The 15,765-nt window shown below is 46.9% G+C and overlaps 1 protein-coding gene across 7 annotated transcripts; it reads left to right on the plus strand.

The window, feature by feature from the left end:
- Positions 1-587: 587 nt before the first annotated feature.
- ITPA (inosine triphosphatase) lies at positions 588-15,300 on the plus strand. Of its 7 annotated transcripts, none has more exons than XM_060123887.1 (8): positions 588-671; positions 7,991-8,048; positions 8,137-8,201; positions 8,819-8,892; positions 9,844-9,875; positions 10,432-10,547; positions 13,520-13,646; positions 14,825-15,300. In XM_060123887.1, the coding sequence occupies exons 1-8, from the start codon at positions 606-608 to the stop codon at positions 14,911-14,913; spliced, it is 627 nt and encodes a 208-aa protein (XP_059979870.1). In that variant the 5' UTR covers positions 588-605; the 3' UTR covers positions 14,914-15,300. The 7 variants fall into 7 exon arrangements, with proteins under 7 accessions (XP_059979870.1, XP_059979871.1, XP_059979876.1 ...); XM_060123888.1 differs by having other exon boundaries at positions 13,570-13,646; XM_060123893.1 differs by lacking the exon at positions 13,520-13,646.
- Positions 15,301-15,765: the final 465 nt, after the last annotated feature.

Here is a 15,765-nt window from a genome sequence, read left to right on the forward strand (position 1 = left end):
AGGTGAGGTCAGGATAAAGACCCAGGTTTGGGGGCCCTTGTCCAGAAGGAAACAGTTTCCAGAGACAGCTTTAGAGTGCCCGCGGTTAAGGCGAATCGTCCAGAGCCTAGGCAGTTCATCACCAGCCTCGAGGTAGGTACGCTGGGCTTCTTTGCTTCCTCGGTGTCCCTGTTGCAGAGAGGGGCGAAAGCAGGGGTGGGGCAGGTGGCTGGAACGGTCTCTTCTGACCTTGAGGAGAGCGTCTCTTTGCGGGAGGAACTGGTCTCGGCTTACACAACCTCCAGCGTTGGGAAGACCCCAACAAATCCGACGCAGGAGGGCTGAGCCCTTCTCCTCCCTTCTAGCGCCCGGGGCCCCAGGCTGCTCAAACGAAAAGGGCGCTGTGCTCCCGGGTATCTGAGCAAGGATTCTGGGCGCCCAGCGCAGCCTTCCCGCCCCTAAGGTGCCCAGACTGCAGCTGCCGCCGCCATCATACCGCGCAGCACGCAACAAAATCCACAGCCGGCCTTCCTGGGACCCGAGGCCGGAAAACGGGCTACCCACTTCCGCCGCCAGGCGGAAGTAGAGGGACTTCCGGTGAACTTTACAGGTACTTGTGGCTCACAATGGCGGCCTCCTTGTCCGGGAAGAAGATCGTGTTTGTCACGGGGAACGCCAAGAAGCTGGAGGAGGTGACGGGAGTGGTGGGAAGCCGACCAGGAGGCGGTTGGGGGGTAGCGTGTGGCAAGGTTGGCTGGGGAGAAGGCGGAGAAGTGGCTTCCAGGCGGAGGGAAGCACGCGGGTGGAAGAGCAGAGGGGGAACAGAGTCCGACCCGGAGGGATGGGTTGGATCGGGAAGGGGATGGGCCGCGTGGAATGGACTAGCACGTGTGCGGAGTGGGGGTGACCCGGGGTTGGACTCGATAGAATGAGGGCCTTGACAAATCCGGGCACGGGGGTTGTGAGCTTAGGGGCATCGGGAGCTGAAGGAGTGGTGGGGTCCTTAACACTTGTCCCAAAGGTCACCTCTTAAGCTAGGTCCCAAACCGGGACCCTGACACCCCTCTGGAGCGGATCCAGACCCCGCTGCTGGCCTGGGGTTGGCAGGGGCCGGACAGGGTGTGGGGAGAGGCATCCAAACTGAGTTCCACACCCCACCACGGTCCAGAAATGTGGTCCTCAGCCTCTCCCAGCCTCTTTCCGCCATCTGTGAAATGGCCATTATGCAGGAGGTCTGCTTCACAGCGCAATGGAGAGGAGTGAAGGAGGCAGTGGATCCAAAGTTCCTGCCTACAGGGACTTTGTGGTCAGCTCTGAGAATTCTGGGGGTTGATGGAACCGCTTTGGCTGCAAATAGTAGAGAGACACAGGGAGCTCATGTAAACAGCCAGGTGACAATCGTGGGAATACAATGGTATGCTGTCCCACAGGGCTTGAGGAGTCTTTCTCAGGAGTCCCTATCGAGGGGTTTATTTGTCCTTCTAGTTCTCTCTGGATGCTCATCCCTTTTCCTTTTGAGGTCTTTCTGCATTTTTCCCTTCTGATGGAGGGGGCAGTAAGGCTTCTGCCAGACATCAGCTCTGATTGGCCTTGCTTGGATCAAAGGTTTGCCCTTACTTAGTCAGCCATGGTCAAGGAGGTGGGTCATGTGTGCGGAGTCAGGATGACACCCACTAGATGTCTGAGGCAGACCAATGGGGTGCAGTCATTAGGGTCATTTGTCTACAGCATAGGGACCAATGACACTTGCGTGCTGTTACAGGGTGGCCTCAGAAGTCAGAGCCCTGTGCTGATAAAAGGTTTGGGATCTTGAGGCCAGACCAGACAAGCAGACAGGCAGTGCCACACTGAACAGAGCCCCATGCAAGATGGTGGGTGCCGGCTCCCAAGGCCATCTCTACTTCTGGTTGAGAATGTGGCCCTCCCACATTTAAAGAAGAGGGAGGGAATTCCCTGGAAGTCCAGTGGTTAGGATTCGAGCTTTCACTGCCGGGGCCCGGGTTCGATCCCTGGTCGGGAAACTAAGATCCTGTAAGCCATGTGGCACGGCCCCCCCCAAAAAAGGAGAAAAAAAAAGAAGATGCTGGAGTGGCCAGAGGAGGCTCACTGGAGAAAATGGACTTGAAGTTGGCCTAAAATAGGGAGTTTTAACTCTTCATCTCATGGTACCCCATTGGCAGAGTGATGAAGCCTCTGGACCCTTTCTCAGGAAAATATTTTTAAATGTACAAAATAAAATACATAGGATTACAAAGGAAATCAATTCTATTGATTTACAATTCTCAAAATATTATAAATATTTGTGATCCAGTTACATATGCTTTATTAATGCATACCGAGCTGATCTCCCTGTGCTATGCCCCTGCTTCCCACTAGCTATTTTACATTTGGTAGTGTGTATATGTCGATGCTTCTGTCACTTCGCCCCAGCTTCCCCCTCCCCCGCTGCCGTGTCCTCAAGTCCATTCTGTATGTCTGCGTCTTTATTCCTGCTCTGCCACTAGGTTCATCGGTACCATTTTTTTTTTAGATTCCATATATATGCGTTAGCATACGGTATTTGTTTTTCTCTTTCTTTACTTTTTTTCTTTACTTCACTCTGTATGACAGACTCTAGGTCCATCCACCTCACTACAAAAAACTCTATTTCGTTTCTTTTTATGGCTGAGTAATATTCCATTGTATATATGTGCCACATCTTCTTTATCCATTCGTCTGTCAGTGGACATTTAGTTTGCTTCCATGTCCTGCCTATTGTAAATAGTGCTGCAATGAATATTGTGGTGCATGTCTCTTTTTGAATTATGGTTTTCTCAGGGTATATGCCGAGTAGTGGGGTTTGCTGGGTCATGTGGTAGTTCTATTTTTAGTTTTTACGGCACCTCCATACTGCTCTCCATAGTGGTTGTATCAATTTACATTCCCACCAACAGTGCAGGAGGGTTCCCTTTTTACCACACCCTCTCCAGCATTTATTGTTTCTAGATTTTTTGATAATGGCCATTCTGACCAGTGTGAGGTGATACCTCATTGTGGTTTTGATTTGCATGTCTCTAATAGTGATGTTGAGCATCTTTTCATGTGCCTCTTGGCCATCTGTATGTCTTCTTTGGTGAAATGTCTATTTAGGTCTTCTGCCCATTTTTTAATTGGGTTGTTTCTTTTTTTTAATGTATTTTATTTTATTTTAATTCATTTTTGTTTTTGGCTGCGTTGGGTCTTCGTTGCTGTGCGCGGGCTTTTCTCTGATTGTGGTGAGCAGGGGCTACTCTTCGTTGCGGCGCGCAGGCTTCTCATTGCAGTGGCTTGTCTTGTTGTGGAGCTTGGGCTCTAGGCGCGCGGGCTTCAGTAGCTGTGGCACAGGGGGTCAGTAGTTGTGGCTTGCAGGCTCTAGAGCGCAGGCTCAGTAGCTCGGTAGTTGTGGCGCACAGGCTTAGTTGCTCCGCGGCATGTGGGATCTTCCCAGACCAGGGCTCAAACCTGTGTCCTCTGCATTGGCAGGCGGATTCTTAACCACTGCGCCACCGGGGAAGCCCGGGTTGTTTCTTTTTTTGATATTGAGCTCCATGAGCTGTTTGTATATTTTGGGGATTAATCCTTTGCTCGTTGTTTCATTTGCAAATATTTTATCCCATTGTCTTTTCGTCTTGTTTATGGTTTGCTTTGCTGTGCAAAGCTTTTAAGTTTAACTAGGTCCCATTTGTTTATTTTTGTTTTTATTTTCATTACTCTAGAAGGTGGGTCAAAAAACATCTTGCTGTCGTTTATGTCAGAGTGTTTTTCCTATGGTTTCCTCTAAGAGTTTTATAGTGTCTGGTTTTACATTTACGTCTTTAATACATTTGGAGTTTATTTTTATGTTTTATTTTTTGGAGTTTATTTTTGTGTGTGGTGTTAGGTGGTGTTCTAATTTCATTCTTTTACATGTAGCTGTCCAGTTTTCCCAGCACCACTTACTGAAGAGGCTGTCTTTTCTCCATTGTATGTTCTTGCCTCCTTTGTCGTAAATTAGGTGACCATATGTGCATGGGTTTATCTCTGGGCTTTCTATCCTGTACCTTGATCTATATTTCTGTTTTTGTGCCAGTACCATAATGTCTTGATTACTGTAGCTTTATAGTATAGTTTGAAATCAGGGAGCCTGATTCCTCCAGCTCCTTTTTTCTTTCTCAGTATTGCTTTGGCTATTCAGGATCTTTTGTGTTTCCATACAAATTGTAAAATTTTTTGTTCTAATTCTGTGAAGAATGCCATTGGTAGTTTGATAGGGATTGCATTGAATCTGTAGATTGCTTTGGGTAGTATAGTCATTTTCATAATATTGATTCTTCCAATCCAAGAATATGGTATATTTCTCCAACTGTTTATGACATCTTTGATTTCTTTCATCAGTGTTTTATAGTTTTCCAAGTATAAGTCTTTCACCTCCTTAGATAGGTTTATTCCTAGATATTTTATTCTTTTTGTTGCAATGGTAAATGGGATTGTTTCCTTAATTTCTCTTTCTGATTTTTCGTTGTTAGTGTATAGGAATGCCAGAGATTTCTGTGCATTAACTTTGTATCCTGCAACCTTACCAAATTCGTTGATTAGTTCTAGTAGTTTTCTGGTGGCATCTTTAGGATTTTCTATGTATAGTATCATGTCATCTGCAAACAGTGACAGTTTTACTTATCCAATTTGTATACCTTTTATTTCTTTTTCTTCTCTGATTGCCATGGCTAGGACTTCGAAAACTATGTTGAGTAAGAGTGGTGAGAGAGGACATCCTTGTCTTTTTCCTGATCTTAGAGGAAATGCTTTCAGTTTTTCACCATTGAGTATGTTTGCTGTGGGTTTGTCATATATGACCTTTATTATGTTGAGGTAGGTTCCCTCTATGCCCATTTTCTGGAGAGTTTTTATCGGAAAAGAATGTTGAATTTTTTCAAAACCTTTTTCTGCATCTATTGAGATGATCACATGGTTTTTATTCCTTAATTTGTTAACATGGTGTATCACATTGATTGATTTGCGTATATTGAAGAATCCTTGCATCTGATGTATGATCCTTTTAATATGTTGTTGGATTCTGTTTGCTAGTATTTTGTTCAGGAGTTTTGCATCTATGTTCATCAGTGATATTGGACTATAATTTTCTTTTTTTGTGATACCTTATTCTGGTTTTGGTATCAGGGTGATGGTGGCTTCATAGAACGAATTTGGGAGCGTTCCTCTCTCTGCAGTTTTTTAGACGAGTTTGAGAAGGATCGGTGTTAGCTCTTCTCTAAATGTTTGATAGAAGTCACCTGTGAAGCCATCTGGTCCTGGACTTTTGTTTGTTGGAAGATTTTTTTTATATATAAATTTTTTTTTTTTTTTTTTTTTTTTGCGTTACGTGGGCCTCTCACTGTTGTGGCCTCTCCCGTTGCGGAGCACAGGCTCCGGACGCGCAGGCTCAGCAGCCATGGCTCACGGGCCCAGTCACTCCACGGCATGTGGGATCTTCCCAGACCGGGGCACGAACCCGTGTCCCCTGCATCGGCAGGCGGACTCCCAACCACTGCGCCACCAGGGAAGCCCTAAAGTCTATTTTTTAAAATAAATTTATTTATTTTATTTTTGGCTGTGTTGGGTCTTTGTTGCTGTGCATGGGCTTTCTCTAGTTGTGGCAAGCAGGGGTTACTCTTCATTGCGGTGTGCAGTCTTCTCATTGAGGTGGCTTCTCTTGTTGCATAACACAGGCTCTAGGCATGCAGGCTTCAGTAGTTGTGGCACACGGGCTCAGTAGTTGTGGCTCACAGGCTCTAGAGAGCAGGCTCAGTAGTTGTGGTGCATGGGCTTAGTCGCTGCACAGCATGTGGGATCTTCCTGGAGGGATTGAACCTGTGTCCCCTGCATTGGCAGGCAGATTCTTAACCGCTGCACCACCAGGGAAGCCCTAAAGTCTATTTTATCTGATATGAGTATTGCTACTCCAGCTTTCTTTTGATTTCCATTTGCATGGAATATATTTTTCCATCCCTTCACTTTTAGTCTGTATGTGTTCCTAGGTCTGAAGTGGGTCTCTTGTAGACAGCATATATACGGGTCTTGTTTTTGTATCCATTCAGCCAGTCTGTGTCTTTTGGTTGGAGCATTTAATCCATTTACATTCAAGGTTGTTATCGATTGTATGTACCTATTACCATTTTCTTAATTGTTTTGGGTTCGTTTTTGTGGGTCTTTTTCTTCTCTTGTGTTTCCTGCCTAGAGAAGTTTTTTTAGCATTTGTTGTAAAGGTGGTTTGGTGGTGCTGAATTCTCTTACCTTTTGCTTGTCTGAAAAGCTTTTGATTTCTCTCTTGACTCTGAATGAGATCCTTGCTGGGTAGAGTAATCTTGGTTGTAGTTTATTCTCTTTCATCATTTTAAGTATATCCTGCCACTCCCTTCTGGCCTGCAGAGTTTCTGCTGAAAAATCAGTTGATAATGTTATGGGGATTCCTTTGTATGTTATCTTTTGCTTTTCCCTTGCTGCTTTTAATATTTTTTCTTTGAACTCAATTTTTGTTAGTTTGATTAATATGTGTCTTGGTGTGTTTCTCTTAAGATTTATCCTGTATGGGACTCTGCGCTTCCTGGACTTGGGTGGCTATTTCCTTTCCCATGTTAGGGAAGTTTTCTGCTATGATCTCTTCAAATATTTTCTCAGACCCTTTCTTTTTCTCTTCTTATTTGGGACCCCTATAATTCGAATGTTGGTGTGTTTAGTATTGTCCCAGAGGTCTCTGAGATTGTCTTCGATTCTTTTCATTCTTTTTTCTTTATTCTGCTCCTTGGCAGTTATTTCCAGCAGTCTGTCTTCCAGCTCACTTATATTTGTTCTTCTGCCTCAGTTATCCTATTATTGATTCCTTCTAGTGTATTTTTCATTTCAGTTACTGTGTTTTCATCTCTGTTTGTCCTTCAATTCTTCTAGAACTTTGTTAAACATTTCTTGTATTTTCTTAGTCTGTGCCTCCATTCTACTTCTGAGATTCTGGATCATCTTTACTACCATTACTCTGAATTCTTTTTAGGTAGCTTGCCTATTTCCTCTTCATTTATTTGGTCTTATAGGTTTTTACCATGCTTCTTCATCTGTGACATACTTTATTACCCTCTCATTTTTTCTGATGGGTGGGATTGTGTTCCTGTAAACAGGAACTGGTTGTTTGGCCTGAGGCTTCCAACACTGGAGTTTGTAGGCTGTTGGGTAGAGCTGGGTCTTGGTGCTGAGATGAGGAACTCCGGGAGACCTCACTCCAATGAATATTTCCTGGGGTCTGAGGTTCTCTTATTAGTCCAGTGGTTCAGACTCAGAGCTCCCATCGCAGGAGCCGTTCACTTGGGGGTTCTTCCCGTCTCCTTGGGCGTCAAGGTCCCCCACCACCATCTGGCAGGCGCCCTAGTTGTAGGGAGACACAAACTCTGTGTCTTCCCACGCTGCCATCTTGACTCTGCCCCTTGTAAATGATATTTTGAGATATCTGCTACAACTGTAATGGGATATGACAACATCTGCGATTTTAATAGGTTTAAATATCACAGGAGATGCTAATGCTATTTGTGTTTGTTTTCTATATTCACTATTGAAAGGGATGCTAAATTTCAGGTAGGGGTTAGTGAAAATAAAGTGTTTTGTTTTGTTTTGTTTTGTTTTTCCTAATCCAAGTTCACAGATCTCCTGAATTCTGGGTAACCCCTGATAGAAAATTCTTGGCCCAAAGGATAGGTTTTGGGAGCACTGAGAAGGGAAGAGGGTGTTCTAGGTAGGTGGTTAGCATAAACAGAGACCTGAAGTAGGAGGGAGGGATTGGAGAGTGAGGAGATGGGGGAGCTGACCTGCTGGGGTGGGACCCTGAAGGCTGGGGTGAGGCTCATGGGCCTGACTTGGTGAGCTTTAGGGGACTGACAGGAGAGTTACCTGATGAGAAAGATGGGTGACAGCTTGTGTAGTAATGGGGAATAGTTAAACAAATGGTGATAAATGTTCTTTCGTTTTGGAACAGGTCATTCAGATTCTAGGAGATAAGTTTCCATGCACTTTGGTGGCACAGAAGATTGACCGTATGTCTCTGATTAGTTCTGTTTTTAAAAGATGAGTCAATTTCTCTCTTTCTCTGTGACCTGACTGTGTGTCTGTTTCTCTGATAAGTGCCAGAGTACCAAGGAGAGCCTGATGAGATTTCCATTCGGAAGTGTCAGGAGGCAGCTCGCCAGGTGCTTGCTCCACACATGTCCTGTACTTGCGCCTCTTGTCCTGGTGGCTCCTGGGGTCTGTGCCTGCTGGGGATGGGTAGAGAATATGGTGGGCACACTTTATAATGACTTGAAGGACGTTTCCAGGCTTAGCTAGGCTGGAGTCAGTTAATATTGGCTCTGGAATACTGCCTTCCTTTCTCAACCTTGACTGCATGGTATCCCCCTAGATGACCACACACACACATAATTCACTCTTCCCAGTTCTCAGGTACATACATTCCACCCCTACATTCTCCCCACATACATCCACCCTGCACTCACACACCTCTGTGGAACTGAAAAAGAGTGCTTTGTAAACAGTCAGGCTGCTTGAGTATGAATCCCAGCTCTCCTGTCACTGTACCTGGAGCAAACTTTACAACCTGCCAAGGCTTTGATGTCCCTACCTTTAAAATGAAGATAAGACATTAGTCAACAGCTGTTACCCAGAGCAGATGGACCTCTATCTGCTGCTGCTGTTGCACATCCCAGCTAGCTGTGAGTGTGGCCCTGGCTTGGATGGCAGGGGAATTCAGGGTGGAGGTGGGGCCTGCTGCTGGACGCGGGTCTCAGGGCTGCATATTCTTGTGCTGCAGGTGCAGGGCCCTGTACTGGTGGAGGACACCTGTCTGTGCTTCAACGCCCTTGGGGGCCTCCCTGGCCCCTACATGTGAGTGCTCCCCCACCCTTTTGCAGGGCCCTGGCCACAAAACCACTTGAACTTTGAAATGATTTGTTACTTGATACTGCGGGTCATTCACTGTCTTGGCATCAACACCATATGTCAGATTGTCTTGAGGGAGGATTAGGGATGGGGAAGAGGCATACCTTTCTTTTGTAAAGTGTGAGAATGTGATTGTGTAAGTTGAGATGGGCAAGGGGAACTCACCCATTGGAGAGGTACATTTGTGGGCAGATCAGTTTCAGGAAAGAGGAAATAAGGAAGTTGAGATCTGCAGATGGATTTCCTTAAAGCTATCCAGTACCCTGGACCCCCTCAGAAGGTCTTTGTGTATCTCTAGGGTACAAATACCCCAATTTGTTAGGTCTTGGGTATGTATACAGTTGACCCTTGAACAACTTGGGGGGGGTTAACCTGCGTTTAACTTACAGTTGGCCTTCCATATCAGTGAATTCAACTGTATTTTACTGTAGTATTTACTACTGAAAAATATCCATGTATAAGTGAACATATGCAGTTCAAATTCATGTTGTTCAAGGGTTAACTGTATCTTTAACTTTTGGATTGCTAATTTGTTTGCCAAGGCAGTAGCACCCCTACACACTTATAGTGTACATTGCTCCATATTCTTACCAGCACTGTTTTATGACTTTTTAGTATTTTGTAATGGTGGGAGTGGGAAATGTTACCACATGCAATTTTAATTTGCATTTCCCTAATTACCAGTGAGATTGAGGGCTTCACTGGTTTATCAGTTCTTTTGTGGATTGCCTCTTTGTCTCCATTTCCTTTTTCCTATTGGATTATTTCTCTTCATTTTGAGTTGAGACATTCTTTGCTCTCCCAGGGCTCTAATCCCTGGGGGATGCAGCCCAGAAACAAGGTGGTAAGAACATCCATCTGATTGTGGTGTCTGACTCACCTTTATTTCTCTTGCAGAAAGTGGTTTCTGGAGAAGTTAAAGCCTGAAGGTATTATCCCCATGTCTCTTTCTTTAGACCTGTTTGAAATTAAGAATCTGTGGGTTCTACGAGAGGAGCTCCAACTAGTAATCAGGAATCTCGGGTTCCATCCCCTTCACGGAGTCTCCATTCACCTCAGTTTCCCCATCTATAATCTACAGCTCACACTCTCCCTATACACCCGGTGCCAGGGAGCACTGAGATTTGGGAGGAGTGGATGGGGTGGGGGTGGGTGGTGAGAGCTTTGTGTTTGAGGGACAAAGGGGCTCTAGTTGATTCTGGCTCAGAGGGACTGGCCCCACTTCTTGCTGTCCTTGCCTCAGTGGGGGGCGGGGAGAGGGACACCCTGCTGCTCCCCCTGGTCCCAGCAGCGCATACCCTGAATCCCACAGTAGTAGAATAAGGAACCCCACATCCCCATCACCCAACTTCCTGGGTTATCAGCGCAGGGCCTATTTGGTGATATGTATAACTCCCCTTCGCCACCTGGGCCCATTGAGTGCGGAGAGGGGGCTGGGGCCGGGCAGCGTAGAGTGCGCTGAGCCCTCACTGCACGTGCCCGCAGGTCTCCACCAGCTCCTGGCTGGGTTCCAAGACAAGTCGGCCTATGCACTCTGCACGTTCGCGCTCAGCACTGGGGACCCCAGCGAGCCTGTGCGCCTCTTCAGGGGCCGGACCTCGGTGCGTACCCATGCTCGTTCCCCAGAGTGCCGCCAGAGGGCGCTGTGACTCGCGATGATGCTGCAGGACTGTAGTGGGGAGGGCGCGCCCCTGGGTACCACAGCTAGAAGTGCTGTCAATCCCGAAACTTATTTGACCCCAGAGTCAGGTGTTTGGAAACGCACAGTGGCTTACAGCTGTTGGGGCCTGGTATACCCAGAGCTCTGCAGTGTATGCTGTCCTGAGAAGCAGATGTGGAAACTGAAGGTGACAACTCCTAGAGCTACATCTGTAGCCCAGACTTCTCCAAGCTTGAATCTCCTCATCCCACTGCTGAGGCAACAGCTTCCCTTGAACATCTCACAGCCTTTCCAACTTTTTATGTTCATATAGAATCTTCCTTCTCCCCCCAACTCATTCCTTTCAAAACTGCCCTTCAGTGCCCCCATGCTTACCTATCAGACCGTAGGTTCAGCTGCTTCTCACACGGTCCAGACCACCCTCTGGGCTGGCCTGCTTCCCCCACCCCACCCCCGCCCCAGCCCATCCATCCCCTCCCCGTGGCAGGAGTGTACCTTCAGGCACATCATTTCTCTGCTTTGTCCTTTCTGCTCAGGATAGAATCCAGAGTCCCACCATAGCTCACATAGCCCTATGCCAGTGGCTCCACCAGGGACTGTCCACAGATGTTTTACTTTACACTCCCTGATTAGATTTTTAATTTTTGTGGTGAAAAAACAGGTAACAGAAATTACCATCTTCATTTTTAAGTGTACAATACAATAGTGTACACTGTTGTGCACCAGATCTCTAGAACTTTCTCATCTTGCAGAATTGAAACTATGCCCATTGAATAATGACTCCATCTTCCCCTCCTCTCTCCGGCACCTGGCAACCACCATTCTACTTTGTGTTGCTAAGAGTTCGGCTACCTCAGATACATCATATAAGTGGAATCCTGCAGTGTTTGTTTTTTTGTGACTGGCTTATCTCACTTAGCATAATGTCCTCAAGTTTCATCCATGTTGTAGCATGTGATAGGATCTCCTTTTTTAAGACTGAATAATATTCCATTGTATATATATACCACTTTTTCCTTTATCCGTTTACAGGCATACCTCGTTTTATTGAGCTTCACAGATATTATGTTTTTACAAATTGAAAGTTTGTGGCAATCCTGCATTGTCAGATGATGGTTAGCATTTTTAGCAATTAAGTATTTTTAAATTAAGGTATGTACACTATTTTTTAGACATAATGCTATTGCACACTTAATAGATTACAATATAGTGTAAACATAACTTTTATATGCAGTAGGAAACCAAAAAATTCATGTGACTTGCTTTATTGCGATAATTGCTTAATTTCAGTGGTCTGGAACTGAACCCACAATATCTCCAAGGTCTGCCTGTATTCATTGATGAACACTTGCGTGGCTTCCACTTTTTGGCTTGTTCATAATGCTGCTATGAACGTGGGTGTGCAAATATCTCTTCAAGATCCTGTTTTCATTCTTTTGGGTATATATCCAGAAATGGGATTGCTGGATCATATTGCCTGGTTACATTTTTAACAGTTAGTTTTAGTGGTCTGCTACTTTCACAGAAATGTTCTCTCAAAAATCAAAAGTATGAACAACCACAGGCCCAACTTCCTGCGCCATGACTGACTAGCAGCTATGCTGCTGATGGGGCCTGATCACTTTCATCCGACCATTCCCTATTGTCTCCCCAGCTTGGGCTGCTCTTTGTACTTTGTTGCTGCCAGCCCTGACTTTAACTGAGGTAGCCTTGTTTCTCCTTGTTCTGTTCTCCCCTGTGCTTTCGAAAAAACCCTAGCCACATTGTCCTTTCAGCAGTGCGTATGATAAGCCTTTTCCATCTCTGGACCTCAGCACAGCTGTGTCCTCCACCTAGAATGTTCTTGCCCTAGTCCTTTATGTGGCCAAAGTGTCCCCTCCTCACTGAGGCCTTCCCTGAGCTCCCCATCTTGTTATTCTTGAGCCCATCTCCCAGTGTGTTGCCTCTAAGACACTTTGCATTTGGTAATCATTAATGTGTTTACTGATGTAATGCTTGTTTTGCTTAAGAGTTCCATTCTGTGAAGGCAAGGCTACGATTTTCTGTTTTCCTGGTGCCTGCTTCGCTGAGGTGTTCAAAAAACAGTTGTTGCATGGGTGAAGTTCAGAGTGGTTCAGTAACTGGCCTCAGTCACACAGCTCCCCATTAGCAGAAGCAGAATTTACCTTTGGTCTGAATGACTTGGAATTTATATGGCTAATCCCCATCCTCTACTACCTCCCTTGTATTTTATAAGTTGTTTGTTTTTTTTTTTTTTTTTTTTTGCGGAGCACAGGCTCTGGACGCGCAGGCTCAGTGGCCATGGCTCACGGGCCCAGTCACTCCACGGCATGTGGGATCTTCCCGGACCAGGGCACGAACCCATGTCCCCTGCATCGGTAGGCGGACTCTCAACCACTGTGCCACCAGGGAAGCCTGACACTGGTTATCTTTGTCACATTTTCCTTTTGGAATTTGCCTATTACAGCCAGTATTTACTGAGCTCATTTTTGTGTTGAACATTGTGCAAAGTTATTTCTATTTTGTTGTTTCATTTGTTAGAGCCTCCCTTGTATTTTGAGAAATGCAGTAATAGTAGCAGGCACAGGGCTTGGCTGCAAGGTTCAGGGCCCTCAAACTTCCTATTAGGAGAAAATGTTTTCTGTCAGTCTTTCAAAGTTGCTTCTCTTCTTCAGTGAGGTCACAGTTTGTCAAAGCTTCAGAGAGGGAGGCTGGTCCCAGGGGTATCTGTGGGCTAATCAAGCATGTGGTTCCTCCCTGTCTGTGGGGAGCGAGCCGTCCTGCTCTGCATTTTATCTGTGTTCAGCAAACATTTGCCGGCACCATGGACCCCTTGAAATAATATATTTTGAGTAAATAGGGTTTAACCAAATTCATAAACCAAACTCAATCTGGCTACTGCCCTCCTCACAGTGCATCTCCTCCACACCCAGTGGCACACCTGTCCCCCTTTCCTCTGGCAGGGCCAGATTGTGGTGCCCCGTGGCTGCCGGGATTTTGGCTGGGACCCCTGCTTTCAGCCTGATGGATATGAGCAGACGTAAGGAGCCCCAGTTTCTTTCAGGGGTGTGGGGTGGGGATGGCCGTGGTCTGGGTTGGGTCAGTGCCCTGCCCAGGTGCAGGCACGCGGATACAGGCGGGGCAGGCTCTGAGGTGCCGTTCCGGCTGAAGGCAGCTCTGCTGGGGTGGATGCAAGGAATCTGGGTGGCCTGGTCCACAGCTGGGAGGCAGCTGGGCATAGCTGAAGTCCTGGGCTCTCGGGCTCAGCTCAGCGCAGAGCAGCTTTGTAGCTTCAGTGGCTTCCCCGCTCTGACCTGGGCTTGTCAGCTTTGTTGGATGATTATCTGACCCCCATTTAGTCTGGAAAAATGTTAGCACTTGGCCACCACGTTACACCCCCACAGTGCCAGGTTCTCAGTATTTCATGCTAGCCCCCGCTTATTTACACGGGACATGTTGGCCATTATTGGAATCGGGTTTGTCAAGCTGGAGGGGGGCCCTTAGGGAGTGTGGCCTGAGGCCTCACAACAGCCAGGCAGGGCTGAGGACAACATGAAGCAGCACTTTGGTGACACAAAGGCTCTATATCTGCACTGTGCAATCCGGTAGCCATTAGCCACGTGTGGCTGCGGAGCATCTGAAATGTGGTTAGAGCAACTGAGGAACAGAATTTATTTTTATTCAGTTGTAATTGGTTTAAATGGCCACAGTGGCTGGTAGCCACCATATTTGACAGCATAGATGTGAAAGTGACAACTGGAGTAGGGATTCTCACCTCACTGGAGTCCTGCCATGGATGGCAGGCCACTGGCTGGCTGTTCAAGGCTCATCTGCTGCCCCCTGCCCCCACCTGCCCGCCCCACAGTGCATTGGAGGAGATTGCTATGTTTGCTCTGTCAGGCCCCACTGCTTCCCGTCAACAGATGACAAAGCTGATAAAGCATGCAGCTCATCCCCCTGTCCCCAGCTTCCCTTTGATGACTTTTGGACACACTAGAACCAGTTTAAGATCCTTTCACACTCATTAATATGGGTTTCTACCTACAGGGGAATTTAAGACTGATTTTTTAAAAATTAACTCTGGTTGCCAGGAGCTGGTAGCCCCACTACCCTTTCCTAGGGACTTTTTGAGCTTTGGGCTCCAGGATGAGGTGAGGTGTACACACCCTCCCTGAATCTGGGCCCCCTCTTCTCTGAGCTGCTACTGTTGCCCCTTAGGTATGCAGAGATGCCCAAGGCTGAGAAGAACACCATCTCCCATCGCTTCCAGGCCCTGCTTGAGTTGCAAGAATACTTTGGCAACCTGACTCCACTTGGAGCTGGTGATGACCACTCTGGCTGAGGATCCGGGGAGGGCTAGCCTGAAACCGCCTCTATCAGGCAGGCACCCATCCAAGTACCACCTTCAGGGTTACCACTTCCTGGGGGTGTTACCAGCCTTCAGGAGCAGCTGGCTCTGCTTGGAGAAACTTTGGCCAGAGGACACCATCCTCTTGTCCTCAGGGATTCAGTGGTCTCCTACAGCCTCCAGGCCTGGAATCCGGAAAGGACCTTGGGTGTTAAAACTGGCCTTGGCAGGGTTGAGGGTTTGGGGAAGAACCACACAAACAGCCTTAGATGTTTTTTAAATGCAGCAAATAAAAATTCTGGAGGGTACTTGCTTCCAAAATAAACTGGGTATATTTGCTCTGAAACCTGCCACAGACAGGTGTCTGTCTCCTGAGTCCCCTTTGGCACGAGCAGGAAACCTCTCAGGTCGGGGGGGCAAAACGGGTGTAGGGGGGTGGCTGGAGGAGGGCAGTGCTGTGTCGAGGCTGTTTGTGTGCCCTTGCTAGCTGGAGTATTATATCTTTCTTTTTGTCCTTGAAGTCTCTGATCATGGGCTGAACTTTTACATGCCACATCCCTGCTGCCCGCCCACCCAGCTACTGAGCAATGCCACCACCCAGCTGGCCTCTATTGTGTTTGCTGGGTTGGGGGGCGGGCAGTGTGGGATGCTGAGTGCTTTTGCTTTATTCTGGTGTACATTAGAGCAGCTAAAATGTTGGTTTATGGTTATAACGCCAGGTTCATTTTTATGGCAGGGAGGAGGGATGGAGTTCTTGACCCCAGTTGGGTTGACATGCCACGGTTCAGCCTGGGGGGCCAGCTGAGTTGAG

The sequence above is a fragment of the Lagenorhynchus albirostris genome, chromosome 15, assembly GCF_949774975.1.
Source record: "Lagenorhynchus albirostris chromosome 15, mLagAlb1.1, whole genome shotgun sequence".
Taxonomy (NCBI): Eukaryota; Metazoa; Chordata; class Mammalia; order Artiodactyla; family Delphinidae; genus Lagenorhynchus; species Lagenorhynchus albirostris.